Source organism: Megascapheus bottae, chromosome 10 (genome assembly GCF_031878675.1).
Source record: "Megascapheus bottae isolate mThoBot1 chromosome 10, mThoBot2.hap1, whole genome shotgun sequence".
Lineage (NCBI taxonomy): Eukaryota > Metazoa > Chordata > Mammalia > Rodentia > Geomyidae > Megascapheus > Megascapheus bottae.
Window position 1 is genome coordinate 43,542,746 of NC_143518.1, and position 23,791 is coordinate 43,566,536.

General features: G+C 42.2%; 1 protein-coding gene across 4 annotated transcripts in view; it reads right to left on the reverse strand.

Moving 5' to 3' along the window:
* Mia3 (MIA SH3 domain ER export factor 3) overlaps positions 1-23,219 on the reverse strand; it is a 43,673-nt gene extending 20,454 nt beyond the window's left edge. For 2 of the 4 annotated variants that reach the window (XM_090341149.1, XM_090341152.1), the window contains exons 1-6: positions 22,852-23,218; positions 19,869-20,002; positions 15,138-15,224; positions 9,544-12,310; positions 7,283-7,438; positions 4,107-4,252 (exon numbers count right to left, since the gene is read on the reverse strand). In XM_090341149.1, the coding sequence (XP_090197275.1) occupies positions 4,107-4,252; positions 7,283-7,438; positions 9,544-12,310; positions 15,138-15,224; positions 19,869-20,002; positions 22,852-22,987 (3,426 nt within the window). In that variant the 5' untranslated portion in view covers positions 22,988-23,218. Of the gene's footprint in view, positions 1-4,106; positions 4,253-7,282; positions 7,439-9,543; positions 12,311-15,137; positions 15,225-19,868; positions 20,003-22,851 lie in introns of all 4 variants that reach the window. The other 2 variants (XM_090341148.1, XM_090341150.1) reach the window with 2 other exon arrangements.
* Positions 23,220-23,791: the final 572 nt, after the last annotated feature.

The window sequence follows — 23,791 nt, forward strand, 5'->3', positions numbered from 1 at the left end:
CTACTTGCTGATCTCATTCTTTTAAAAGGCCTTATCCTAGTCCGAAGCCAGTCACTTATGTCTGTAACCCTTGCTATTTGGAAAGAAAGGGAGCATCGAGGGAGCTCGAGGCCAGCCTGGAGAGAAAAAAGTTAAGGGGCCCTCTTCTCAAGGCATAGCTGGGTACCAGTGATGCACACCTCTCATTCCGAACTGAGATGGGGCGGGAGAGGAGAAGGAAGGATTACAGTCACGAGCCACTCGACCTGGCCCAAACATCTACCTTTGGAAAACTTCAAAAACCCTTTCTTCCACATTACTGTTATTATTTACAATCATCTTGTTCTCTTTTTTTTTTTTTTTGCCAGGCCTGGGTTTGGGCTCAGGGCCTGAGCACTATCCTTAGGCTTTCCTCAAGGCTAGAGCTCTACCACTTGAGCCACAGCACCACTTCTGGCTTTTTTTTCTATGTATGTGGGACCGAGGAATGGAACCCCGGTCTTCATGAATGCTAGGTAAGCACTCTACCACTAGGCCAAACTCCCAGCCCATCTTATTCTCTTTTTGTTGTTGTTGTGGTGGTGGTGGCGGTTGTTTGATATTTTTCCATGGCAAAATACTAAACACAATTTTAAAATTAAGATATGCCTTCAAATATTTAAAGGATTACAATGTAGAAATCATAGGGCGTGTTTGTGCGTGTTATTTAGACTTGAACCAGGGCCTCTTGCTTATTAGACAAGTGCTCTACCTCATGAGAGATTAACCCATCCTATCATTTTACTTTTAGTTTGGGGTTTATTGTTTATTGTTTACTTGTTCAAATAGGGTCTTGCTGATAACTTTTGCCACACTAGCTTCAAACTTTGAACTTCTGCCTCTCAAGTAGCAAGGAGGAATTAGATTTTATAAGGGATAATATACAGAGGAAAATATGAGTTATGATAAAAACGAATTAGGGCCAGGAGTTTGGCCTACTGGTAGAGTGCTTGCCTCGCATGCACAAAGACCCAGGTACAATTCCTCAATACCACATACATAGAAAAAAGCCGGAAGTCGTGCTGAGGCTCAAGTGGTAGAGCTCTAGCCTTGAGGAAAGACCAAGGACTGTGCTCAGGCCTTGAGTTCAGTCCCCAGGACTGGCAAAAAAAAAAAAAAAAGAATTAGCCGGTCGCAGTGGCTCACACCTGTAATCCTAGCTATTCAAGAGGCTGAGATCTGAGGATCCTGGTTCAAAACCAGCCCAGGCACTAAAGACTGTGAGACTCTTATCTACAGTTAACCACTAGAAAACCAGAAGTGGGGCTGTGGTTCAAGAGGTAAGGTGGTAGACTTGAGCTGAAGAGCTCAGGGACAGCGTGCAAGCCCAGGGTCCAAGCCCAAAGATCAACCAAAAAAAAAAAAAAAGAATGAATTAGCTTGTCAAGGAATGGGAGACCTATAAAGTCAGTGACTTTGTACTGGGAACCACGGATACACAGGCCTCATAACTTCTTGTCCAAGATGTAGTAGAGGAAGTGACTGCTAACACCTCTTCTAACCCTAAGGTTCTGAGTAGTGATCAACAATTGACTATGAATCTGATCTCTGGTGCAGGTCAGCCAGTCAAGCTAGCATCCATTCTCCCCAGTCTTATGAGATAAATAATATTACTTATTTGAAACTTCACATCAACCAGTTTATATACTCTCCACTTCTCCGGTTGCCACATATATTTGGTAAGCTATTTCCTTAAGCCTTTATCTGTCTTAGATATTCCTACCACTATATCCTGTACATATTAAGTCATCAAAATGCATTTTGGTAATTAATATTATAACACTGGGCCTCTTCTTGCCATTTATGTCTGTTTCTCCCTCTGTTACCCTCACATGTGTGTCCCTAATCTAGACCTAAAAGAGAGGGCTGCATATACCTAGAAATATAATGAAGAATTTCTCCCATATCTGGAGGCTGTTCAATTTTCCAAGTGATGGCTTGTTCTGATCATCAAAGTATGACTCTCTAGCTGGTTTAATGTGATGATCAAAATAAAAATTAGAAGATAAAACTCTAAAATGCCAAGTGCATCACCAGATACTTTACATTAGCAAATCATTTGATTCCTTAAAAAGATATAAGTATCTTCATCTTTTTTTTTCAGATAAAGAAGCTGAGATTGATTCAAAATTTAGTACTTTATAATATATTAATCTTGTAGAGAACAGAATAGAATAGGAGTCAGTAGAGACTTGGAAGAATAATAGAAAGGACAGAATTGTTAGAAGAGAGGCACCAAAACACAATTAAGAGAGGGGTAAGTTCTAGCTTTTCTATAGTACAGTAAGATAACAACTGGTTAAAACAATTTATAAGGCAAGTGTAATGGTACTTAGCTGATAGTCCCAGCTAACTGGTGGATATCATCACAGGAGTATTACCAGGCTGAGTCTGGACTAGGCAAAAGTGTGAGACCCTATCTGGAACATAAACTTAAAGTAAAAGGACTGGGGCTGAGGCTCAAGTGGTAGAATGTTTGTTTAGCAAGCAAAACACTGAGTGTAATACCCAGTCCTGCAAAGAAGGAAAAAATCCCTATGATACATTTCAAAATAACTAGATGAGTGCAAAATTCCCAACACAAAAACTTGGGTAATGTTTGAAGAGAAGGAAGCACTAACTGCACTGATTTGATCATTAAGCAATATATACATATATTGACTTACATTCATGTTCAAATGTGTAAATATTAAATCTCAATTTAAAAACAATAACAACAACAAAAATTCAGTAGTTTGCCCAAACTTCTAAACTATAACTTTGAGACTTGAAACCAGATCACCCTGGGTGGAAAAAAAAAAAACATTTCCTACATAAGCATTGAAATAATAGCACTTTCAGGAAACTACTTTGGCTGGAAAGATCATTCACTTTTCAGTCCTGCTACCATTTTAGCCTCCACCTTCTGAAAGCTTGCTCATTCCAATAGTTTAGCCAGAAAAAAAGTGTCCAATATCAACAAGTACCACAAGAGGGAGCTAAGTCCTCAAAAGTCTTGGAGAAGCTCCTAAACAAAATGTCTCATTTGGATCCTGACTCTATTTCAAAAGATCAGTCTGAATAAATCATCTGTCATACTTGACTCTTTCGAAGAAACAGCTCTGACTGGTTCCTGTCTAAACCTTCAAAAAATCCCCTGCCTAAACTTTCAAAAAAATCCCCTCCACCAACAGTTTAGCACCACATATCCTGGGCACACAACTCCTTCCAACAGCCAACATTGACTTCTAATTCAACACTACTTACACTTGCTTGGACTCTTCATTTTTCTTGCAATTCTCCATCTCTTACCTGTTCTGACTGCCCACTTTCTCCATCCCTCACCTGAGCTCTTCTATTCAACAACAAACTATGTGACAACTCCCATTTGTCCTTTGATTCTCTTAAAACACATCTCTCAGCTAATTTTAATACTGTCATCTTCAAATCACGATAAACACATTTCCAGAATATACTAGTCCATAATCAGGTACATATTTCTGTTCCTGCCTACATCTTGTTCTGTTTCATGTGAATGTCTTTATCTCCCTGCTATGGACTGAAATGTCCTGATGAGAAGAACCATCTTTTTATAGGTATGTACATGCTCAGTCCTGGCAGGGAACAAATCCTCCTGTCGTACTAAATCAAGAATCCTTAACATGAGGTGGGAACCAGTGGCTTGCACCTGCAATCCTAGCTACTCAAGAGGCTGAGATCTGAGGATCATGGTACAAAGCCAGCAGGAAAGTCCATGACATTCTTACTCCAATGAACCACCAAAACAATCCAGAAGTAGAGCTGTGGGCTCAAGCAGTAATGTCAGCCTTGAGCAAAAAGCTCAGGGATAGTGCACACGTCTTGAGTTCAAGTCCCAGGACCAACATACACACACACAGATACACACACACACACACACACACACACACACACACACACACACACACACACAGAATCCTAACTGAAGCTATATATGCTTAAGGTTCATTTTAGGATTGTCTTTAGAGGACCAGAGCCTGCTTTCCTAAAGACATTACAGGCATGTTCAAAAATCAAATTAAAAATTGCTTTAAGCAACATTGTAGATTAAGGAACTGCATCAGACTTACCTTCTTGGTGAAATCAAGGATGACTGAATATATTAAAAGGATTGCATTCTCTAAAGGTGAGACCCTCGCTGACTCTTCCACAATTGTCTCTAGTCGCTTTTTTGTGTCAACAGACTCAACAGGAGTACCTTCTGTTGCAAGTAGCCCTAAAATGAGGGAGAAAACAGATACTTTATTTTATGCTTTAGGTTTGACAGTTCACTAAATATAAGTCAGAATGCAAAGAATATGTGGTTCTCCTAAAGAAACTAAAGAGAAAAGAAACTGCAGAATTTTAATAAGAGCCATCAGACCCTTCAGTTAATAAAATGAACATCTCTCCACTCACTCTAACACCCTCCTCAGCCTCCCATCACTCCCCTGTCCATATAACTGCCATTAAAACTATTTACTCATGCTAAATGGGGGAAGAGCAAGTGAGATTTCACTATATGGCCACAGTCTCATTTGGCCAATAGGGATTTGGTGCTGAAAAGCACTGTATTAGAAACTTCAGGAGATTTGACAGAATGAAACTTGTTCCACAGACTTGCTGGTGGAAATCACCAAGGATTAACACATCTGACACCTGGCAGGTACTCAGTAATTCCTTACTGAATGGACAGGTGACAGAGACATAAGAGAATGTGGTAAATGACTGCCAAAAGAATCTAAAGAGAATGACTTGCAGAGTTGGGACCCTGCCATAAAGGCTCCATGAAAGAGTATGAATTCCAGTGTACCTGAGAGGATTTTCACATGAGGAGGGAGGGATAGCATTTCAGTATGAGTCATGTGAACTGGACACATTTGGTTAAACAGCCAAGAGTCTAACATGAGATTAGTAAGAGATTGGGAACCTTTAGTGGCCCCTGGCTATTGCTCTGTGAGTTTCACCTCTGGTGAGAATCTTCCCAATTGTGTCAGCTTCTCAATGTTGAGATGCATGATATGATATTTTTAAAGATTTGAGCTGGTGGGCTGGGAGCGAGGTAGAGTGCTTACCTAGCATGCATGAAGCACTTGGTTCAAGTCCCCAGTACCACATATGTAGAGAAAGCTAGAAGTGGTAATGTGGCTCAAGTGGAAGAACACTATCCTTGAGAAAACCCCAGGACAGTGCTCAGGCCCTGAGTTTAAGCCCCAGAACTGGCAAAAAAAAAAAAAAAAAAAAAAAAAAGATTTGAGCAGGTGACTCACACCTGTAATCCTAGCTACTTAGGAGGTTGAGATCTGAGGACTGCAATAGGGAGCCAGCCCAGGCAAGAATGCCCATGAGACTCTTATCTCCAGTTAATCACAGAAAAAGCCAGACATGGTAATGTGGCTCAAGTGATAGAATGCTAGCCTTGAACAAAAACGAGATCAGGGATAATATTCTGTGTTGCTCTTAATTCTCTTTGTGGTAGATGAATCATTTTTCAGTGCATAGAACCTTTCTGAGCTCAAACACGAGTTTAGTAATAGAAAGTATTATAGATGAATGAGGTATCCTCTAGGGTATGGAGGCCTTTGATATGTCATTCCCTCTCAAATTAGCTGCATTTCTCTCTACTTTCCCTATACTGTGCATATTTCCATGGCAGTGGTGGTTGGGGTCCAGTGCTACAAACACTACAGTTCTTCAAACTAATATTATGGCTGGACTTATGGACCAGAATCCTCACACACACACACACACACACACACACACAGCTGAGAATACAGCTCAGTGAAAGAGCTGCCACTTTGCATGCACAGACTTTGGGTTTTACCCACAGTACTATTACTACTACCAACAATAATAACACAAAACTGTAATCATGTCGTATTAATTTGATTTATGAGTAAAATGAGCAAAGCTGCACAAAAATTGGATAATCTCTATTATAGAAGATTTTGTGTTTTTTGTTTACTGTGATCCTCAAATCTCAGCCTCCTGAGTAGCTAGGAATACAGACATGAGCTCCTGGCTCTAGCTTACTGGGAATTTTTTAAAAAAATGTTCATCTCCCATTGTATGAAGGACTATTGACAAGTGGCAGTGTATAATGGACTGTTTCCTAGATGGATACAGAATTAAAGATATCTGCAATGCTCATTGTAGCCTGAAAAGTTTTGTAATCTTGAGCCAACAAATCAAAAAACAATCTGAGCTACATTACAATTTTATCCACTGAAGGAAATGAAGAAGTGAAAAAACACAGAATGTGTGTGTTTTAGGACATGAAACTCTAAACTTGTGTGGGGCCAGAGTTTCTTAGAGAGCTCCAAGCCACACATTGCTGTTTCAACCCCTAGAATTTCTGAAACTCTTAGTCTAGTTGAACAGTATTTGCACATATGGCCACTGAAAAATGATATTTTAGATTAAAAATCCAGATACAGGCAAACTGATTTGTAGGTAAGTAACAGCCTCTGGACTCTTTCTTATTTTTGGTCTTTATTACAACTCACACTTTTCTCACAATTACTCTAGGATTGCTTTTGTTTGGTTTGGTTTTTAACTCATATGCATCTAGATGCTCTCCTTTCTTCTCTTTCCTACCTTGTTTTATTTTGCTGTTGTTTTTTGTTTGGGAAGTATTAGGGTTTAAACTCAAGGCTTCATACTTTCTAGGCAAGTACTTTACCACTTGAGCTATACTTCTAGCCTCCTTCTCCCCCCAACTCTTTTTGTTAGTTTTTTCTGGTGGTGGTGGTGGTGGTGGTGGTGGTGATTGTGGCACTTGAACTCTGGGCCTGGGCACTGTTCCTGAGCTCTTCAGCTCAAAGCTTGTGCTCTACTATGTTGAGCCACAATACCATGTCCGGTTTCCTGGTGGTTAACTGGAGATAAGAGTCTCACAAACTTTCATTCTCAGACTGGCTCTGAAACATGATCCTCAGATCTCAGCTTCCTGAGTAGCTAGGATTATAGGTGTGAGCCACCAGCACCTGGCTTAGTTTGTTTTCAGGTAGTTTCAATGTTTTTTTTCTGAGACAGGTCTCTGGCTAAAATCTTCTTTCATTTGGCCTTCTGTATAGCTGGGATGGCAGGTCTAGGATTCCATTCCAGGCCTGTTAACAAACCTCAAACTACAATCATTCTGATCTCTACCTCCCAAGTAGTTTGGATTACAGGTATGAGCAACTACACCTACTTCTTTATCTTACCTTTAGCAACAACAGTTTCTATACTATAAGCCTCTATGATATAGACCAAGTAAAAGCTTTACCTGGGTCTACATCTGTCTCAGTATCCAGCTTCTGGAACACTTGTGAGGTATCTGTGTCCTCAGTCACAGGTTGATCCAGACTGTGCTCTTCAGGAAGCTGCACACTGAAGTCTGTATTCTCCTGTGGGAAATTATCTTCATGGGGAGGATGTATCTCTACAGGAGAAAAGGAATTCAGTGAGCCACCTTGATTGATACTGTCCACTCAGCCCGTCCCACAATCCAGTATTTCTTCACTGTACAGTTCCAGGGCACTGTCTCCTGTGTCCAGATGTCCCCTGAGTCTAACCAGGCAGTGACATAAGAGTTTCCATTTCTTTTACACCACTGAAGTGTACTGAGCTACATTACCAAGTTTACAAAGGGATCCTTATTCCAACGCATTTCTTTCATAAATAAATTCCATACATTTGTGGAAGAGACTTCCATACTCTAACCTCCCTTGGAAAATTAACATATGCCCACACAAGTAAATGTGCAGAAAAGAATTCCAGTCAAGAATAGAAATATGAAAAGCCTATTCTACTTAGAAACAACACAACTCTCTCTAGTTCTGAGGACCAAATCCAGCCTGGACAGGAAAGTCGAGGAGACTCTTATCTCCAATTAACCATCAAAAAATGGGAAATAGAGGTGTGGCTCTAGCTGTGATCAAGAAAGCTCAGGGACTGTGTCCAGGCCCTGAATTCAAGCCTCAGGACTGGGAGAGGAGGGAGTTCTGCCAAGGGCCAGGTTCAGTGGCTCATGCCTACAATCCCAGCCACTTGGGGTATGGAGATTGGTAGGTTGGTTTGAGACATGGTTCTCCCCCCCAATCTCTATATGATAAACATGACGTGAAAACATAATCCCAGTTACGTGAGAGTTGTAGGAAGGAGAACCATGGTCCAAGGCTGGCCCTGGCACAAAGCATGAGACCCTATTTGAAAAATAACTTAGACAAGAGTTGCGGACATGGATCAAATAGTAGAGTGCCTGCCTTACAGTGCAGAAACCCTTGAGTTCAAACCCTAGTACCACACTTAAAAAAAAAAATTATGCCATGGTGGGAGTGTAAACTTGTTCAACCACTCTGGAAAGCAGTACGATGATTCCTCAAAAGACCAAACATAGAGCTCCTCTATGACTCAGCAATCCCACTCCTTGGCATCTACACATATGTCCAGAAACAAGGACATACTAAACTTACTAGCACAGCAATGTTCATTGCAGCATTATTTACCATAGCTAAGATATGAAATCAACCCAGTTGCTGCTCAGTAGACGAAAGGATCAAGAAGACGTTGGTACTTATACACAATGGAATTCTATGTTGCCATCAGAAAGAATGCCATCGCCCTATTTGTAAAGAAATAGAAAGACTTGGAAAAAATCAGAGTAAGTGAAGGAAGCCAGACCCAAAGGAACACAGACTCAATGGTTTCCCTCATTTGTAATAATTAGTACACATCTAGGACTCTCCTAGCAGAGGATCACAATAGCTCTAAAGCTATGTACATATGGTCATATAGGATGAGACTAAACAAAATGAACTCTAGGATATGAAAACAAGAGGTTTATCTTTGTGATTATTGTTCTTAAATGTACTATGTTATTTCTTTTTTCTTTTTTCCCCTATGGTTAATCTCATGTAGCTACTGTATCTGACTTTGTTACTTGGTATATTGTATACGTTTATTTGTTCATTTGAAATAGGGAAGGGAAGGGGGAAAACAAAATGACTGGGAGGGGGTGGGGGCAGGAAAGGGGGACAAACACATAAGAAGGGGTACCAATCTGTGAGAAGTAATGCACCCACTACCTGACAAATGTAATTGTAACCCCTCTATACATTACCCCAATAAAATAAAATAAAAATAAAAGAAATAGAAAAAAAATTATGCAGTCAGTCCTTGGTTAGGGAGCCATTACTTTATGATGGATGAAGAAATCAGGTCCAATAAAGGCTTTCTACAATTTTATCTGAGATCTGTGCTTTGTTAAGAAGTCTACTTTGTGCATTAAGTTTCTGGCTGTAGCTTTCTCTTTAGCTTTTTATAAAGTGTCTTTTTGAAACACTAATCCCCCTTAGAGAAACAACAAGAAAAAAAATCTCCTTTTGTGCTCTAGCCTGCAAGAAGGACCACATAGGTTTCATTATGACAGAGATACATGGAAAACTGGATTCAGGAACCTTACAGATAAGCATTTTAGCCACCACCACCACTACCACCACCACTTTTCACCACCCCAACAGATAAGGCAGCAGGCAGGAACTTTACCTTCTGTTGGCCCAGCCCAGCCTTCCTCTAGAGGAGGGGGAGTGAGGAGTGGGGCAGTCTCTTCCACAGTGGAGTGCTTGTACCGGACAAAATAGATCAGGTCCTGAATGTCATCCAGCACCGCAGCCTCTTCAAATATGTTATTTTCCTTCACTCCCAGGTCTTTATTTTCAGCCACTCGAGCATCGAGCATTTTCTCTGCCACATTCAGAATGTGTGACTCTGAAGTCCGGAAGACTTTATCCAGGACTTTTTCCACATTGTAGGGCAGGCTCTCCTGCTGTGCCGACTTCAGCTTTAATGACATCTCATGTAGCATGGCTTCTAGCTCGTGGACATTGAAGTACTTCAGGAACCTCTGCAGAGACTGATCTTCTCTGAAGAAGCTGCTTATGATGGGCAAGGTCTCTCTGAGGTTGCCGAGCTCTGGCTGTTGAGCTGTGGGTGAGCTCCAAGGGAAGAAGTCAGGGTTGAGGTCTTCAGACCCAGGCCCCTGGCTTTCTGAGTCCATGAGTTTCTCCATGTTCTCAGGTTCCTCTTTTGAGGTTTCTTCTCCATCAGTCACCTCTACAAGTCCTGGGGTGTTTAGATTTTCTTCAGGGTTGTCTTTTTCCCCATCATCAGGATCTTTATTTAGAAATCTCTCTTCTAACCCTGGAAGCTGAGCATTTTCCTTGTCAGGAAAGCCATCCTCTTCTGATGATGTCTGGGCTTTCTCATCTAGCATAGAGCTTTCTGTTCTGCCTGCCATCACACTACCTGGCTCCCTGCCTAACTTGTCTACCCCAGGAGCTACAATGTCACTTTTTTTCATCTCCAAAACCATACTTGACAGTGTGTTTCCATTGGTTTCTGCATCAGGATTCATGGTCCCTAAAGTTGCTTTTTCATTAACTTGTAAATTAACATCTGACTTCCCTTCCTGAATGTCAGCGGGTGTCTCTTTAGACTGTTTCGCACTTTGAGCGTTCTCATCCTCCAGTAGTTCTTCAGGGAGGAAGTCATCATCATCTGAATCTGGTTTTTCAATATTGGCGCCTGGTATTTCTGGCAGATCAGCTTGCTCAGGTTTTTCAATGTCCTGTCTCCCTTGTGTTGCCTTTTGATGAACCAAGTGTGCGTTTGTGGGGTCCTCACTGCCCTCTTTCTCAGAGAGCCCTAACTTCTCGTTTGCTTGCTCACTTTCTGTGGGAGTCATGACTTTTTCTTGCTGCCAAGAAAGATTTCTTCCCAAAGTAGGAACCTTTTCTTTCAGTTCTCCTGCCAAACCAATTTCATCTGGAGAAGAGAAGCTTGGTTGGCTTTGAGTTTTAGAAACATCGTCCTCTTTATGTTGATGCTCTGCTGAAGGTGTGTGTACGTTTGGTCCATTTACTGAAACATCTACTTCCTCCATATTATCTTTTGATGTATGATGCTGATTCTCTCCCGAGAGTGGTACAATACCCAGGGATTTCTGGTTGCTCTTTCTTTCGGTCATCTGGTTCTCCCCAGCCTGATGTGTAGATACACTCTCTGGGCTATCTTCCAAAATCTTCTCTCCAGGTTTTTCTTCATGGAACATTTCTTTTGAGATATGAATAACTGTTTCTTTTAGGTCATTTTCTTTGCTTTTAAACACTGATTTCCATATGTCTTTATCCTTTTCCACAGCTGACAAAGAGCCGAGCTTATTGTTTTGAGAACTGTGTCTAGTCACCCCTTCGGGCTCCACATCCTTTAACTCTGATTTGTCTGGCACTAGGTCTGTCTTGGGCTTCTGGACATCCTCCCTTTCTCCTTTAACATGAAGCTCTGAGTCATCTTGATCATTGGTGTTAGGGGCTTCTACAAAAAGATCATCTTCTGTATGTTCAGGGGCAATGGCAGCTGCGGCTGATTGCAATCTGCCCTGTTTGCTCTCTGGTCCCCCTGTATCACCATCTTCCTTTGCTTCTTCTGAGTTAGAGCTCTCTGAACTACTCACCCCTGCTTTTTGTTGACCATCTGCAACAACAGAGACATTTTTATTGTCAGTGCTGACAGTAGGGGGCAGAGTCACCTCAACCTTACCCTCTTTGTTCAAATTTTGTTCTTTATCAGTCAAATGTTTTTCCATTCCAGACTTCACTGGTGCTTTCTCTTCTTCTCCTTCTGTGAACGTTAGCAATGGTAATTCATCAAAGTTGTCTGTATTCTCCTCTTCTTCATTCTCTACTGCATAATACTCAGCATCCAATTCTTCATCAAAATCATCTTCTAATGAAGTAACCAATCTAGTTGTCTCATCATCAGATACAAGAGCATCAGCAGTTGAGCCAAATTTGGTTTTCAAGTCTAGAGTCATTTCTGTCTTCAAAAGTTTGTATGCATCCATCTTCTCTTGTTCATTGGTGACCTGAGAACTGTTGCTGGTTTTGTTTTCATTTTCTGGTACTTTTAGTTTATCTTTTAGCATTTCTTCAAAAGAGTCAAATGAGGATTGCTGTCCCTGAGCATTATCTGTTTGACTGTTTGCATGTGGGTGACCCTTCTGAGCCAAGAATGGTTCCTCTGGCTCCTTATTATTGCTTTCTGAAAATGCACTTTCACTTTTCTCTACATTGACTTCTACTGGCTCAGGTTCAGGTTCACTTTCCTTAGATACTTCAGTCTGAGAAACCTTTGCTCCAGCCTTCTCAGAATCATCTATTGCAGAATCATATAATTCCAAAAACCCCAAGAGTTCTTCTACATTATAATTATCAAAATCATCTCGTCCACCATCAAAACAGACGAAGTCTGTCTCCTGTCAGGAGAAGAAAAACATTTACTATGTCAACAAGCAAGTGACATGGGAGCAAGTCTTGCCTTATGGTAATAACAAAGAGAATCACAAATTAATGCCTGGCTCTAGAGGAGCTTTTGAGCCAATCTTGGGTTATGACTGTTCTTGTGCAATGGGAGATGAGAGGCTAGATCCCAAGAAATAACCCTCACTTACCCTCATTCTCTCTTCCTAAAAAGAAGAGAGACTCATGATGTGGCCAGTGAGTTTTCTCAGTCCCATCTCTGTTTTCTGTTTACTAACTGGGACAGCCATAAGGTAAACAAATACTGTTTTTCCATGCTTTTAGATTTATATGAACAGAATTTCCTGGATAGGCTCCCAGTTGAGTATCTCTGCAGTTGGGTCTACCAGTCTTACTCTAGACTGCAAAGCTAGAAAGATTATTATGTCTACATTTTTTAAGTTAAAAAAAATAGGCCATATTCTTTAAACAGCTCAATGAGTAAGTAGCCGTGATTTTGCCCCATCTTCCTGGTTCTATGTCTCTCAATTTGTTCTGAGCAAAAGAGGGAAGGAAAATAGGATGTCACAGTATCTGCACTTGATATTTTGTTACTTCTTCTTGTTGTAATCAGTGCTGGAGCAGCTTTTCCACCCCTGTATCCTCTATACTATCCTCTTCTCCCTCAGCTGGAAATAGGCAGAATCACCTTGCTGACAGACTCTATTTTTCTACACATATTTTTAGATAAATCAGATTAACATGAATCTTTCTGAGATTCAGGGGATAAGCAGTAAAAAAAATTAAAGAGCCAAAAAATGATGTCAAAAGGGCACTCCAGTATCGGGAGCATAGCCTAATGGTAGAGTCTTGGCCTAGCATGCAAGAAGGCCAGGGTTTGATTTCTCAGTACCACATATACAGAAAAAGCCAAAATTGTACTGTGGCTCAAGTGGCAGAGCACTAGCCTTGAGCAAAAAGTGTCCAAGGACAGTGGCCAAGCCCTGAGTCAAGTCCCAGACTGGCAAAAAAAAAAAAAGGCACTCCACTTTTATTACTATCATAAGGATAACTTAAAAACAAGATTCAGCAAGGTGAATGTATCTTTCTCTAATTCAAGGTTTCAGACAGTCATTAATATCTGCTTTCAGGACTACTCATAATCTATATTCACCCTTTTCGCACTATTAAGAAAACTGGCACAAAAAGAAACCTAAGTGAAAAACTTAAAAGAAAAAAGCAGCAGCAGAATAAGGAGAGAGGAGGAAGAGGAGGAGGAGGAGGAAAGAAAAATATGATAATTTTCATCTCCTAAGTAAACCTTTACAATATTCTGGAGAGACCAGTATAGAAGGGATTTCTCCTATGTATCACATGCATTTCTGCATTTTTTTTTTTGCCAGTCCTGGGCTTGAGCTCAGGGCCTTAGCACTGTCCTTGGACTTTCTCAAGGCTAGAGCTCTACCACTTGAGCCTCAGCACCATTTCCAGCTTTTTTCTACATATGTTGTACTGAAGATTTGAACCCAGGTCTTCATGCATGCTAGGCAAGCACTCTACCACTAGGCCAAACTCCCAGTTCCGATTTCTGCATTATTTTTAACACACACATACACATATATATGCATTTCTTAACACACACACACACACCTCAAAGGGATGTATAATGAGAAGGCAGAATCCAAAATGGGTGAGCTCTCTACAACAATGAATTGCTAGTTCTCACTTAAATCCTGCCCAGTATCTTTATCAACACTGAATCCCCAGCAGGTACTGATGTTATGGTGCATGAGATTATCAAGAGATTTTTAAAAACAGCAGTGGCTCTGTTACTTTGTCTATTTTGTCCATCTTATAGCTTGGGACTTGCTCCAAATATGCTGATCATGGATGCTTCAATGGAGGTGAAAATGAATTCCTATAAGGCTTAAACTCCAGAAAACAATCCGCTGGAATACATAGTCTAGAACTTTGGCCGTGACAAAATTTTCAGTGCATGCAGCACAGATGAGTGCAGAGTACGCACCTGCTGCCTTTACAGACTTGAGACTGGACCTCACCCAAAACCTTAAGTCACTTTACTCAATTTATAACCTACTATGATTTCTCAAAGCATTACAGGCAATAAGAAAACCTCTGTTGTTTTGCATTTCTAAACCTGCACATAATTTAGAGTGGGATTCATTTAACCTCATTTCCTTTTTTCCCCTTCTCCTTATTTTTTTTGAGTTTTGCTTCTGTGTGTGTGTGTGCCAATACAAGGGCTTGAATGCAAGGCCTGAGTGCTGTCCCCTAGCTTTTTCACTCAAGGCTAGCACTTTACAACTTGAACCACAGCTGCCCCTCCAGCTTTTTTTTTGCCCTGGCTGGCTTCAAATCAGGTCTGATCTTCAGACCTTAACTTCTGGAATAGAGACCATTATAGGTGATTCACTAGTATCTAGCTGACTTTAGTTCATATATAAAGGTCTAATACCTATTAAATGAGTAGTCTTCATATTGGGACACTTCCTTTTGCTTCAGAGTGGTATTTGCCTTTATCTCTAGAAAGTAAGTACAAATGTCTCTAGTTTTCACATATGAAACAGTAAAGGAAATCCTGTATATGAGCATATACCCTTTTCTAAGAATATCTGCTTAAAAATATTAGGTAACCACTAGGTTATAATATCCTTTCAATGCTTTTCAAACCTTTCTTTTCTTACATAGTTTGATTCCAAATTAAATCTGATACATAAATGTTTGAGTGTTTTACTCAGACTGTCAAAAACAGTTGACTAACTACAGGTGATAAATTGATAAGCCAATTTGTAACTGAGAACAAAAAAGAACTCAACAACTTACATCAGCTGGAACCTGTAGCTCTTCTTTTGTATATTCATGGAGTACCTTGATTAAATCCTTTGGAAAATATCCAAAGACATGCCCCACCTATATGAAAGAATAGGCAAAAGGACAAATACCAGTTAAATTCAAACCAAGGAATATAAATGATCGATTGCTTACTTCTAAACACTGGGGATGTTTAGTTTGATTTAGGGGTAAATGAAAGATCTGCCTAACAGAAGAGTATTATATACTATAGAATTAAAACTATGCAAATAAAAGCTGGTTAGAAACACATCTCCAAACGATCTCCAGCAAGCATTAACTGAACAAATAAAGTGTGCCTAGGACCTGAGTACCAGTGGTTCACACCTCAGTACTCAGGAGGCTTGAGATGTGAGGATCACAGTTCAAAGCCAGCTGAGGCAAGAAAATCCATGAAACTCTTATCTTCGATCAACTCAACAACAAAAGCTGGAAATGGAGCTGTGGCTTAAGTGGTAGAATACTAGCCTTCAGCAAAAAAGCTCAGGGCCAAGGGCCAACCCCTGAGTTTAAGCCACAGCACCAAAAAAATAAAATAAAAGTACCTGCTTATGAACAATGCTCACCTTCCTTAAAATAGACTTGTGAGGGGCAGAGAGCATGGCCTAACAGTAGAGTGCTTGCTTAGCATGCACAAAGCCCTGGGTTCAATTCCTTGGTTCCACATACACAGAAAAAAGTATGTTGGGCCATGAGTTTGGCTTAGTGGTAGAGTGCCTGCCTAGCATGCACGAAGACCCAGGTTCAATTCCGCAGTACCACATACATAGAAAAAGCCAGAAGTGGTGCGGTGGCTTAGAACACTAGCCTTGAGAAAAGTCCAAGGACAGTGCTCAGGCCCTGAACTCAAGCACAGGACTGGCAAAAAAAAAAAAAAAGAAAGAAAGTATGTGTCGCTACCCTTGAGAAAACCCAAGGACAATGCTCAGGCCCTGAGTTCAAGCCCAGGCCTGGCAAAAAAAAATAATAATAATGATAATAATAATAATCTGAATGTGTCTCTGATCATATAAAATACTATTTATCAAAATAAACTCCAGGAAATGGAAACAAAAATCATAACATAATCATGAAAATTAATAAGTAAAAAGTATGAAGCTTCCAAAATATATAACCACTATAACAAATAGCAAATATTTATTGGTATTATATGTTGTACCAAGTTTTTCAAAAATTGCATTGAAGAAAGCACTAGTGGCTTATGCCTATAATACTAATTATTCAGGAGGCTGAGATCTAAGGATCATAGTTTAAAGCCAAAGAGCAAAAAAGCATGCAAGACTCTCCCTCTCTCTCTCTCTCTCTATCTCTCTCTCCCTCTGTGTCAGTCCTGGGGGTTGAACTTAGGGCCTGGGCACTGTCCTTGAACACTTTTTGCTCAAGGTTAGTGCTCTGCCACTTAAGCCACAGCACCTCTTTTGGCTAGAAATGTATGTGGTACCTAGGAATGGAACCTAGGACTTTACACATGCTAGATGAGCACTCTACCACTAGGCTATATTCCAGGCCCCCTGCAAGATTCTTATCTCCAATCAACCAACAAAAAGCTGAAAGTGGTAATGTGAATCAAGCGGGAAAGCACACCAGCCTTGAACAAAAAAAGTCAAGTGAGAGCACAAGGCCCTGAGTTCAAAACCTATCCCCCTTAAAAAAACAGCAACAACAACAACAAAAAAAAAAACAAATAAAAACTACATGACAATAAAATTGAAGCGCTTATCTACATACCAGGCCTTGGTTCCATGTAAAATAAATTCTCTACAGAAAATAACACCATTTATTTTCATCAACAACAGCTATGCCATATAAAGTACACACAGAGTATACAAAGTTCTCTTGAGAAACACGAGCCTCTGACTAGCTATTGTCTAAAAGGAAGCAGTAGTAAGTTTCTTCACAATCATTAAAAGAGCCTGATCTGTAGATTAAGTGCACAAAAAAAGAGACATCTTATCACTAGCTCTAAAATATACTATTTCATGAATGTTCTTATTCTACCTGCAAACCATCTGAAAGCCAGTGTGGCTAGTAGAATAAAATAGATAAGACAATGCAACTAAAAGCTGCATTATCAATAAAGACAGAAACTTTTAAGAAAGCACACACACACACACACACACACACACACACACACACACACACACACACAGATTGCAGAATGCGAACTAAGAATCAGAAATAAGACACATTTTGAAACCTCTGGAGAGTTTTTTCATTTCCTAAGTATAAGTTTCATGAAATAGGAGGGAAGTCTGAGAAGTATACTTCTTTCTTTCTGAGGAAGATTCCATTAAGCTTAACTCTAGAAAAGGGAAAGAAACCAGAAATACAGGCAGAAAGGAAAGGTGAGATCTTTGCCAAATCTTCATTCACTGAGACCATAGGTTATCTAAAGCTCCATAATTACACACTGGTTGATATCCTATTTCTTACGATCTGACAAAAAGTGGTGCAGAACCACTGGGCCTCGTGACTGGAAGTAATAATTATGTCTGATTTTGCTTCCACAGATCATCTTTGCCAAGGCACTGTTGATTTGAGGGTAGGGAAGGAAAGAACAAACTCTACGTGTGCTACAATCAGAACAAATATAATTAAGAGTCACCATTCCCTAACAAAATACCAAAAGGAAAAAAGATAAGGCTTCCTTTACAAAGGTTTGTTTTGTTTTGTTTTACTTTATTTGAACTAAGATAGTACATAAATGGAGTGCAATGTAAAGCAGTAAAACGACTGCCCCATGAACAGTCCAGCCACTGCCAGCTGAGATCCCTTCCAGCTGAGTACTTAAGGTGAGTGCCTGGAGAAGGCTGGGGGGAGCTGTGACCCAGAAATACTGACAATGATAACAACGTAAATTTATTTTTTTCCCACAGGGCTTTCTAGAGACTTATTTTCTGTTGTTTGTTAAGAGTTATATTGAGGGTGAGAATTTTCACAGTTGAGACTGGGAATCATTCTAAGCAGAAACATTCCTAAAGTCATCAAGAACTACTACTGTAAGTAAACATCACATTCTAAAAAGGAAAGGCTCTCCATCAAATCACTACTAATGAATCTCGTGATTAAAAATATCAGAACATGAAGTCTTTGATCACCACATCTGATGGCAATCAGGAAAATGGCTGGGAACAGAAGCCCTGGGAAAACTCCCAGACACTAAGTATCAGAAAAGCAGGCAAGGGATGACCCAGAAATTACAAACAAAAACAAGCAAAGGGCTGGGAGCGTGGCTCAGTGGTAGAGTGTTTGCCTAGCATGCACAAAGCCCTGGGTTCCATTCCTCGGTACCACATACATAGAAAAAGCTGGAAGTGGTACAGGGACTCAAGTGGTAGAGCACTAGCCCTGAGAATACTCAAGGACAGTACCTAGGCCCTGAGTTCAAGCCCTAGGACTTCAGGAGGAGACGGGGGGGGGGGGGGGGGGCAGAGTATACAGAGAACACAACAGTTTTGTTGTTTAAACAAACTAAGAACTACACCAATGTTAGTTAACTCTTCTCAGGGCAGATATCTTGTCTTTTTTTCACAATATAAAAAGGTCAAAAGTAAAGTCAAATTTACACTTACATATTTGAAACAGTATCTCCCATAAAGTTTTCAAGATTAAGTCCAATGCCCAGTGCATCTTTAAATACAACTTTTTTTTAAGGGGGGGGAAGGAGTTTGGCCTTATGGTAGAATGCTTGTCTAGCATGCACAAAGACTGGGGTTCGATTCCTCTTACCACATACATAAAAAAAAAAAAAAAAGCTGGACGTAGTGCTGTGGCTCAAGTGGTAAGAGCTTTGGCCTTGACAGTACTCAGGCCCTGAGTTCAAACCCCAGAACTGGCACAAAAAGAGGGGGGCAGGGGCTGGGAAGGTAGCTTAGTTGTAGAGTGCTTGCCTAGCGTGCGTGAAGCACTAGCTTCCATTCCTCAGTATCACATAAACAGAAGTGGAAGTGGTCCTGTGGCAAGTGGTAGACTGCCAGCCTTGGGCAAAAGCAGCTCAGGGACAGTGCCCAGGTCCTGAGCTCAAGCTGCAGAATTGGAACAAAAAAAAACAAAAAAAAAAACCAAGTTTTCACCATTTCAACCATCCTGGAAGTTGATTCTGAGGGGCAATGGCCAGAATACTTTGGTTTTGTTTCAGGAATCTCTGTTGAGTCTCCTCTCTGAGCAGTTCTGCTAAAATCAGAGCCATCTTTTTTCCTTTTCTTTTCTCTTTCTTCTTTCTTTCTTTCTTTCTTTCTTTCTTTCTTTCTTTCTTTCTTTCTTTCTTCTTTCTTTTCTAACTCAGCTGGCACTCCATCATTGGAGCCATACCTCTACTTCTAGCTTCTTGGAAATAAGAGTCTCAGGAGGGCCAGGAGTTTGGCCTAGTGACAGAGTGTTCGATTCCTCAGTACCACATACATAGAAAAAAAAAAGCCAGAAGTGGTGCTGTGGCTCAAATGGTAGAGCACTAGCTTTGAGGAAAGCCCAAGGACAGTGCTCAGGCCCTGAGTTCAGTCCCCAGGATTGGCAAAAAAAAAAAAAAGAATTCTCAGGAACTTTTCTGGCAAGGCTGGCTTTGAACTCACAGGCCTATCTTTATTCAGTCCAGCAAAGAGGACAGGTTACCTTTACCAAAAAACCCAAGAAAACAGTCACTGGAGTATACTAAATAAGCCATTTAATCCAAGTGAGAAAATAAAGTTTGGTTAACTTTTTACTTACACTTCCGGCCCAAACTTCAGGGGATCTCCCTGCCAGCTTATAGTAAACATATACAGGGTCACCTTTTTTAAAATTCACAAAGCGACAATCAGGGCCTGTGAAATCTTCCAGAGCCTCCCCTCGGAACATTAACACTGCACATAAACACAGGAAAAAATACTAATAAGTAACCAGATAATATGATCTGATATTACAGTCCCACACATCTGTCATTGATATAATAATCCCACTATAAATAATAATGTTTTCCAGTACTTTCTGGAATTGCTTTTAGTTCACATTCTCAAAGAATTTAAAATCCTTAAAGCTTTATTGCTAGAAATCTTACCATCTTCCACAATCGGACATGAAAAACCTCTTTTTCTGTATGCCTCATACAGGGAAGCAAAGAATAATGTGTCTACCACCACCACCACCACGTGGATGGTCTCCACTCAACCTCTTGGTTCCATCTAGAATTTTTTTAGGCCTCAATTTTTCAATGTTTCATCATCATAAAAAGCCTCACTTTGCAGGTGGATAAGTACAGATTCTGATTGGCTTAACTGTAGTTACTAAGGAGATCATAAAAAACAGGAACAAACCCCCAGGATCCCCCAAGGGATCAATTAAGTTGATCTAACCACTAAAAAGTTCTATCTTTTAAGTGGCTGCAACTGCTACTATGTAGCAGTAAACAATCAATTTCATTTGCAGCCAAGTTGCTGTGTCTGCACAGTATCTGAGAAAGTTAAGAAGCTACCATGTCATATTATGAAACCAATCAATCACAAAGCAAATAATAATGAGTGTTTCAAAAGAAAAGATGCTCTTATCTTTTTCCTACATACAAAATCAAAAGTGGACATCCCATTTTCCAGGGACCAAGGAAATTCATGTGATCAGGTCAGTAATTTTCTTGAAGCACACTCAACCTAGAGACTGGTAGAAGCCAAATACACAGTTCTAATGTAAGACAAATGGACAATAGACACACTTAAGTAGCAGAGATGAGGAAGAAATGGAAATAACACTTGTTTCTAAAAGCCATGTCGCAACAATACATAAAAGTGTGCATTTAAAAAACATTAGGAAAGGGCCAGGAGTTTGGCCTAGTGGTTAAAGTGCTTGCCTAGCATGCATGAAGACCCGGGTTCGATTCCTCAGCTGGAAGTGGTGCTGAGGCTCAAGTGGTAGAGCTCTAGCCTTGAGAAAGTCCAAGGACAGTGCTCAGGCCCTGAGCTCAAGCCCAGGACTAGCAAAAAAAAAAAAAAAAAAAAAATTAGGAAAAAATACGTATTAAAGAGGAAAATATACAGATTCAGAGGAGTAACTTGGTTTTTGAAGCTAACATTATTTTCAGACATGTTAGCATCCTAATACAGACATAATTGAGTACAGTGCCAGGTTGAAGGAATTCAAGGCTGAGAATTCTATAAGAACTGGAAATGGCAATGTTTCTCGTTTCCATGGAGATCTTGAGATTTGGTAGTAATGAATCCAATGACAACATACGGCACACTGTGGAACAGACTCAAGGACACTATATACACACACAATCACACACATACCACACATACCTCACTACACACTTCTACAACACAACAGACCCAAGCCCTGCTCCACCTTTTGCTCATTGTTGAGTTGTGTGTTTAGACAATTTATATTACAACTCCCAGCCGTTCCAAAAGTGTCTAAGTCTCAGTGGTTTGGGTCTCCAGGTAATTTTTCAAGGCACCCAAGTACATTGTGGTGAAAGAATAGCCTGGGGGAAAATCATGGCATTTGCTCTGTTTTGTTTTTGTTTTTGTTTCGTTTTGCAAACCCTAAGGTTTCCTCTAGGAATCGCTGAAAAATAACACCTTCCATTTTCTTGACAGATATTGTAGTGACTGCAACTAGAATTATGAACTTTGTTTTTGATCCTATCAACTGGAATATATAGCTTAAACATTTTGGCCTTTTGAGAATGGGTATTTTTCTATGCCTATTATTTACGATCACGTGTAACACTGTCAGCAAGTTACTGCAGACCACCCACCCTGAACACCACAAGAATTATTCCTGGGTGGGCAAACACCCAGGAAGAGGTTCCATCAACCCAAGCCGCTGAGCTAAAAGGTGGACTGTCTTAGAAGATCCTTGGAGTATTTATTATTACTGTAATTACCCTCCTCAGAATTTCAAGATCTGCGTCTTTCCCATTGCCCCCTCCCGGCCAGGACTAAGGCTCAATTCCGTTTCTTGCGCACTAAAGGCTGCGGCTGCGGCCCCGCGGTGGACCGTGCCGATCGTGGCCTCTTTCAAGAATGAACGATTTGGGCCTTCCTGTTGCCCTACCTGGCAGTTTGGCCAGGAGGCTTCCACGCACCGAAATGACAGGATTCGTTTCAGAGTCGGGGCGGAGACCTTGCAAAACACTGGGCTTATCCCAAAATGCAATGGATGAGCCCAAATCTCAGTGCAGCCGGATAGGGCTAAGGGGCAGCGCCCGGAGCGCCCTTCCTTAGGAACCCCACGCCATCTCAGCTGGGGTTTATTGCCCACCGAGCCTCCGCCGTCCAGCGCCACCCAGACCCCCGTGGCGGGGGCGAGAAAGCGCTAAGGCGGCAGCGTGGGGAGCCCAGGGCGCACGGCGCTCCACCCCACCATCCAGGGAACCGAGGCGGAGCGGGGAGGGAACTGTCACTGGGGAGGAGGAGCGGGGTCCCCGGCCCAGATCCGGCTGCCACCAGCACAGGGAAAAGAAAACGCTGGCAACAAGTGGGGGGTGCAGCTCCCCTTCCCCACGACCCGGGCCGGCCGGCCACGCGACCGCAGGGCGGGAGGGGTCCAACGACCCCGAGGATCGCCCATCCCCCGCGCCCCGCCCGGGGGGGCCAGAGACCCCCTTTAGGCCAACGGCCCGGCTGCGGGGCTCCGGTCCCCCGCGCGGCGCAGCCGGGGAGGCGCCTCCGCGGCGACCCGGGACCCCCCGCACCCCGACCCCGGCCTGCGCACTCACTGCTGCATTCGCCGTCGGCGCAGAGTTTGTAGTCGGAGAAGCGCCGGCCGGGGCTGGGGTCTAGCTGGCCCGCCGTCCACCAGGGCGGCCCGTACACCAGCAGCCAGAAGAGCAGCCCCGGCGCCGCCGCAGCCATGTTGTGGTCACCTCGGGAGCCGGTGACGCGGAGGAGGAGGAGGAGGAGGAGGCCGAGGCCGGGCGGGCGCCGCTGGCGGGCGGTGCCGGGGGCGGAGCGCAGGGGGCGGCGTCGGGGAGCGCGGCGCGGAGGGGCGGCGCCCTCGGATGGATTCAGCAGTTCCCGAGTGACACGTCAGCCCGGGCTCCGCAGAGATGCCCAGGGACATTGGGGAGGCCGCAGCCCGGTCCCTCTTCCCCAGGCATTCCCCTCCGGCTGCTGCTGCCTTGGCAACCGCGATTCTGTATCTTCTCCCTCGCCCAATCGCCTGCCTTGGCGCCGCCCCCCCTCCCCACGAGCGACCCTCCGCGTGACTCCGACCATCGCTCACCCCCAATCCCAGAACCTCAACAGGTCCTTTCTGGGTGTCTGTTCCACTTCACCACCACCCTCCAAGCCCCGGTTCTTGGTTCTGAACTACCTACCCAATGCCCTCTAAGATTTGCCACCGTTCGTCCATGGATCCCCACTACCTGTGCTCCCACTTCAGACACTCCAGGGGCTCTGGAGCCCTCACTCCGGGATCGCCTTTCGTTATGGAAGGGAAAAGGGAAGAAAGGAGTGGGCGAGGATGTACATTAGAGACAGAGGCCAGTTTAATCTTCAAGGTGGAGATGGGGTTAGGACCTATAGAAGTAGGCAGCCTTCCTCCCATTTATTTCCATAAGGGAAATAATTCAACACCAATGGGCTGGATTTGCATTTTTGTGTTCCCATTCCTGCCAGACACTGGACAAAGCCCCTGGCATGGTGGTGTGGGACAGG